This window comes from Seriola lalandi, unplaced genomic scaffold (assembly GCF_002814215.2).
Source record: "Seriola lalandi dorsalis isolate HSWRI2012SDOR001 ecotype SW California unplaced genomic scaffold, Sedor1 jcf7180002054850, whole genome shotgun sequence".
In the NCBI taxonomy this organism is placed as follows: domain Eukaryota; kingdom Metazoa; phylum Chordata; class Actinopteri; order Carangiformes; family Carangidae; genus Seriola; species Seriola lalandi.
In genome coordinates this window covers 494,889-500,649 of record NW_019525403.1, presented here as the reverse complement: position 1 = coordinate 500,649, position 5,761 = coordinate 494,889, and the positions used below count along the sequence as shown (strand labels likewise).

Here is a 5,761-nt window from a genome sequence, read left to right as displayed (position 1 = left end):
TGATTCAGAGTCACACTAAACCCACAGATTTCAAACACCTAAGTATAATAACTGATTTTAGGTATTGCATTAGTTGCTCATGTCATATTATCCATCACATGCTGAATATAGATCTTAGGTTTTTATTTTATTTTTTTAACAAAAATGTACATGACCAGCACTGCCTCACTCCTGATCAAGCACTGATATAATCAATATTAACCACACAAACATTCATATTTATTTCCTAGATTGGAAATCAAGAGAAATTGAACGTCAGTGAGATAAGTTAAAAAACAATTCTCCACTGTCAACCCAGAGTTTTAGGACATATTTGTTTTTACGTCATGCCTTGCGTCTATCTATGCAGTTAGGAAAGTCTTCTACAGAAGCTTTACATGAAATATTTAGGAGATGATATTAATATTGTGGGAAATAAACTCCTTGCATTCAAAGGGTGAGGTTTACATTATTCTATGTTTTTATTATTGTCAACAAATCACATGAAAAGACCAAAAACAGGTCCTACTGAATATGTAATTCTTTAAAAACTGGTCCAAAACATATAGTTTCCTCTCATAAAACATCTCTAAAACATCTAGGCACTGTAGATTTAAGCAAATGGTACTCCAAGAGAAAATAGTGCATTTGTTGACTGTCTCCAGCGGCAGATTAATACACATTTGGTGCTTTAGTGAGTTGTTTGAGGCAGCAGGACGGTGTATGTGTTTCAGTGAATAAACTACTGTTTGTGTAAATTAAGTAACGTGCAACAGTGTGGCCCATTGATGTGCTTTTAATGGCACAGAGGAATACGGTGTGAGGCTTCTGTCCTTGAGGGCATCCATGGTGTTGCACTTGTTTGTACTTGTGAAAAGTGATCATGTGATAAATTAAAAGAGAGATTGAAGGCCCCCCCCCCCCCATGAGCAGTTTTTACTCCGCTTTTTGTGTGGCCATTCACAGCTACAGACACCTTCGTTTATTTCACTTAATTGTTTTTTTTTTGTTTTTTTTTAAACTGCCACATTAATCTGCAATAATGTCTCTGCACCACAAGGGGGAGTCACTGCTCTTCATTTACTTCACTATAAAGCCACACAGCAGCTGGTTTTGTTCTTATTTCAGCATTTCAGCACATATTTTGAAGTAAAATGCATCCTACTGTAACATGAACTTCACTGTCAGATTCACTGCTGATGGCAATCCTACTGCAGTCGACGTAGAAATACATTTATAACTGTATTTACATGTTTTTCTTAGCAAAGAAGTATTTTTGTTCAGTCAGCACGTGTAGTACATTGAGATTGCAGTACTGTTCTCAGACACTTGAGAACATCTGTGAAGGTTTTAATGCTGTACATTATAACTTGTCAATGTCTGATATGGAAATAAATATAAAATGGGTTTCTGTTGGTTTTTGTGGAGTCAATTAAATATGAAACAAGCTGAATACGTAGAGATAAACAATAACTACTGAGTCACTAACAACTTGCAAGTGAGTTTGTGTGTGCGCAAATAAATGTGCTTCAGGACGAGGTGATTGGTGGACTTTCACAATTAGTTTAGATCATACAAGTTCTTTATATTCAAACATGTTAGGTCTGTTGTGTGTGTATAATAAATAGTAATGATAGGTATGAATATGATAAAGTAAATTTATTATAAATTCAGTATTAGGCAGGGGATCCTGAACCCGCTGGTTCTGTATCAAACAGTCTCTTTGTCTTGTAAAAAAAAAAGTTGCTGGCGCATCTATCTGGACAACAACTTTTTTTGTTGGTGTCAGATTACTTATTACATAATGGTGGTGAACACTGATTGGAGGGGCCCCCTGGCAATGTTTTGCCTTGGTACCCACAAGACTCTAGAATTATTAGAATCACCCTTGAATATTAGGTTGCTCCAATATCATTTCTGAGTATGCATGTGCATACTGGAGGGATACTATAAGATCATTTTGTCTTTTCAAAACAACATAATTTACATCAGCAGTCTATACTGTACTTAGTGTGAATATTTGTTACTTGTGTTCATTGCTCATGTCAGTATTCTGCAAAAACAAAGTCAGGGTAAAGCTTGGCATCATTTCCATTTCACAGCACCACCAGATCAAAAGACTCACATGTTGTTTTGATATAGTTACTCTAAGTTATTTGTAGTTTTGGGTCTCGGTGATGCCAAGTCAAACTGCCTTCATATGACTGTGTGTGCTTATAGTGAATTTGTAAGTGTTATCCTTCACTAATTCATGATTATTTCGGATAAAACTCATAATTCTCATCATGTCGTGCGATTCTTTTCCTAAAAAGGAAATTCATCAAAAGATCTTGACGCAATTTGTTCTAACAACCCAGTTTATGTGCTTTAAAGTCACATGAAAACCTGAACAAATTGTGTAAAACGCACATTAACACTTCTGAAGGAAATCTAGCAGCTCCCACAACAAACTGTTGCTGTCATGTGAATGGGATGCCTATATATTTGTGTGGTTTTCAGCACTGAAAGACAGTCAACACAGTCGTTCACAGACGATTCATCAGCATGAACACGGTTTTCTTCATCAGCCAAATCATCGGCATCATCCCCATGTCTGCCATCCTGCTCTTTGTACTTGCCAAAATGTTTTCCCGCCACTGCCGCAGCCACATGGAGGACGGTTACGGCTACGGCGTGCTGATAACGGGCTGTGACAGCGGCTTTGGACACCAGCTCGCTCAGTGCTTGGACCACAAAGGGTTTGTTGTCTTTGCTGGGTGTTTGTATCCAGGAGGAGCGGGAGCTCAGAGCCTGGCCCGACAGAGCTCCAGTAATCTGAAAATCCTCAAACTGGACGTCACCAGTGATGAAGATGTGGAGCGAGCAAAGAAGATAGTTCAAGACAATCTGCCGGAGAAAGGTGAGAGTTTAGCACACTGTAAAACATGACGTAACTTCTGTTGGATTCAGTTTTCAACATCTGTGGAAGCTCATTTCTGCCAAATGTCAAAACTATGAAGCTACTTATTTTGAGATATAAGTAGAGTCATTTTTCTCATAAATTTGACACACTATCTGAAAATGATTACCTACAGAGTCAAAAATTTGACTTTCATTCTCATAAATTGAAGTTTTAAATTACATTTCTCAAGAATAACCTGTGACCTTTACTCGTTGCCAGGCCTGTGGGCCGTCGTGAACAATGCTGGGATCTCAGACTGGGCCGAGATCGAATGGAGCACTATTGAAGATTTCCGCAACATGGTTAACGTCAATCTGTTTGGCTGCATCAGGACCTCAATCACATTTCTACCTTTGGTTCGTGCTGCTAAAGGTACGAAAACGTGTAACTTACTGCTCTATAACCTCATGTTTCTTATTGTAGTGGTGTTGAGGGTAAAAGTTTGAAAAGGTTTTATGTTTCCTGACTGCCACAGGTCGGATGGTTTATGTGTCAAGCATCTTTGCCTTCTTCAACTGCCTGAACATGGGAGCGTACAGCGTCTCAAAGAGGGGTCTGGAAGCATTTGCAGATTGCTTGAGGGTTGAAATGGCCAGTTTTGGTGTGAAGGTAAAGTCACGCTGGAAAAACCACACGCAAATCCTGTGACACTCTGAAGGATGAGGTTTGACACTGTGCAGTGTGGAGTGTGTTCATATCAGTGCTGCAGTGTGTCCTGCTTTCTTGTGAAGCAGTAGATGAGAGGATCTCATGTCTCACACTCATGTCTGTGCTTTAAATATGAAGCTACAGCTAGCACCCAGTTAGCTGTATTAGGTTTTTTTAAATTATGAGACATTAAGTCTTAATGAATGACTCTATCCAATGGCACCAAAATATGTTTACCAGCGCCTCCCTAAAGGTCCGTAATTAACACTATCTAGTTTGTTTAATTTAGTTTTAGTATAATTTAGCTTTAATATGTATGGAAGCTCATTTCTGCCAAAAAAGAAAATAACTGATCAAATGCTGGAAATGAAAGAAGAAAAATGACTTATAGTAAATCATAAAATGTTGGCACCAACCAAAATTCTGACTTATTTTGACTTTTTATTTCATAATTTTGAGATAATAAAGTAACTGGCTGCTGCCATGAGATCACTTTTTATTAAACTCTCAGCAGGAAAGCAAATGACTAAACTATTCCTAATTATTCTATTATTTTAATTTTGTATTGTTGCATTAGAAACATAATGATCTGAGAATGTTAACAGACGAATCCAATATCTAAACTGTACTTTCTCCACTTTCAGGTCAGCATCATCCAGCCGGGGAATTTCGGCATAGCCACTAACATCTTGAAGATGAAGACAGGTTTGGATATCTGGGAGAAAATACACAAGAATCGAAGGCAAATCTTCAACCGACAGTACATCGAGCTGGCCAACGAGTACTTCCTGTCAATGTGCAAGGGGGGATTCAAGGACGCCGGCATGGTCATTGACGCATTGCTGCATGCAGTCATGTCGGCTCAGCCGAAACACAGATACCTGCTGGTTTCTGTGATGGATAGGTTTTTCTTCCAGCTCTTCCCCTTTCTCCCCACTGTCCTCACGGATGCTGTGTTTTCTCTCAGCTCCATGTATGCCAAAAGAAAAGAGATGCTTTATGCCAAGTAGCAAAGACAGGGGAGTGAGGTTCAGTTTTTAAGTTGGAATAAAAGTTTGTTTTTTATCACAACTGTTCTTTTGTGTTTATTTCTTATCATTCATACTCGTACTTATTTTCTTATTATTATCATTATTGCTCCTGTAAACTTTCTGAGCTGCCAATATTTTTTAAATAAAGAATATATAAAAGTGAACTGAGTGACAGTCATTTATTATAATAATAATTTTAGGCTGCAGTGTAAATCGTGGGAAAAGAAGAAAATCTGAAATGGAACTTCCATCATCCTTCATCCCATGAAATCAGGATTTCATGTTATTAGCAATGGCTGAGGCTAGGTAAGGATTTGTTCATCTGATATTTCTGAAAAAAATTTACTTCCTGCAAACCTGGTAAAAGAAACTGCTCGTTAATTCTCTTGTAAATGGAAAGCTGAATTCATAAGAACTAAAACATGCTGCTGTTCAGTTTAATACACACTGAGGCTTGCAGCCACAGCCTCACTAATCCTGTTAAGACCAGTATCTTGAAGTGAGCTAATTTAGCAAACATCAGACATATATTGCCTTTGTAACTTTAATCTTCTGATTATATAACCCATGAACTGTTTAATGTTGTAAAAATGGCATTAACAGTCTCTTAGAGCAAATAAGAAAATATTTTTCAGATTATTAAATTACTGAAACAACTTGATTATCAAAATATTTGATGATTCATTTTCTGCTGATCAACGGTTTAATGGATCGAATAATTACTGAGCCAGTTTTCTCACATTATGTCTCTCGACTACTTCTACAACATTTGATTTATATTTATATATTTACAGCAGAATCTCTGCTGCAAAATTGAAATGAAAAATAAGGTCTAAGTACAGTAGAAGAAAGAAATCTTTTTTTGATCTTCATGCCAGATTTTAATTCTCAAGACTATACTAAATTTAGGAGAAGCAGCAGCTAGGGTTTGAAAACGATGGCAGGGTGAATGAGTTTGTGTCATCATTTTTCACTTTGCCGTGTTCTCGGATCGTACGCTTGAACTTGACGTAACTTCTCAGAACTTTTGATTCTCTGTTTCTATAATATCTTGTGAAACCATAAAACACCCAGGCTTCTGATGCTTTAACAGGCTTCACTGTCTTTTTTTTTTTTATTTGAATTTGAATTTTTTATACAGTTGAAGTGTTGTTTTTGCTGT

General features: G+C 37.3%; 2 protein-coding genes across 7 annotated transcripts in view; both read left to right on the top strand.

The window, feature by feature from the left end:
- The window catches only part of LOC111670347 (inositol polyphosphate-4-phosphatase type I A-like), a 41,760-nt gene extending 40,374 nt beyond the window's left edge, over nucleotides 1-1,386 (top strand). For all 6 annotated transcript variants that reach the window (XM_087179492.1, XM_023427054.2, XM_087179494.1 and 3 more), the window contains one exon: nucleotides 1-1,386. This exon is cut by the window's left edge and continues 294 nt beyond it. The gene's annotated coding sequence lies outside the window, so the exon portion shown is untranslated.
- A 943-nt stretch (nucleotides 1,387-2,329) lies between these two features.
- Nucleotides 2,330-4,644, top strand: LOC111670372 (D-beta-hydroxybutyrate dehydrogenase, mitochondrial). The gene is made up of 4 exons (XM_023427085.2): nucleotides 2,330-2,878; nucleotides 3,140-3,292; nucleotides 3,396-3,529; nucleotides 4,213-4,644. The coding sequence occupies exons 1-4, from the start codon at nucleotides 2,524-2,526 to the stop codon at nucleotides 4,576-4,578; spliced, it is 1,008 nt and encodes a 335-aa protein (XP_023282853.1). The 5' UTR covers nucleotides 2,330-2,523; the 3' UTR covers nucleotides 4,579-4,644.
- The last annotated feature ends 1,117 nt before the right edge of the window (nucleotides 4,645-5,761 follow it).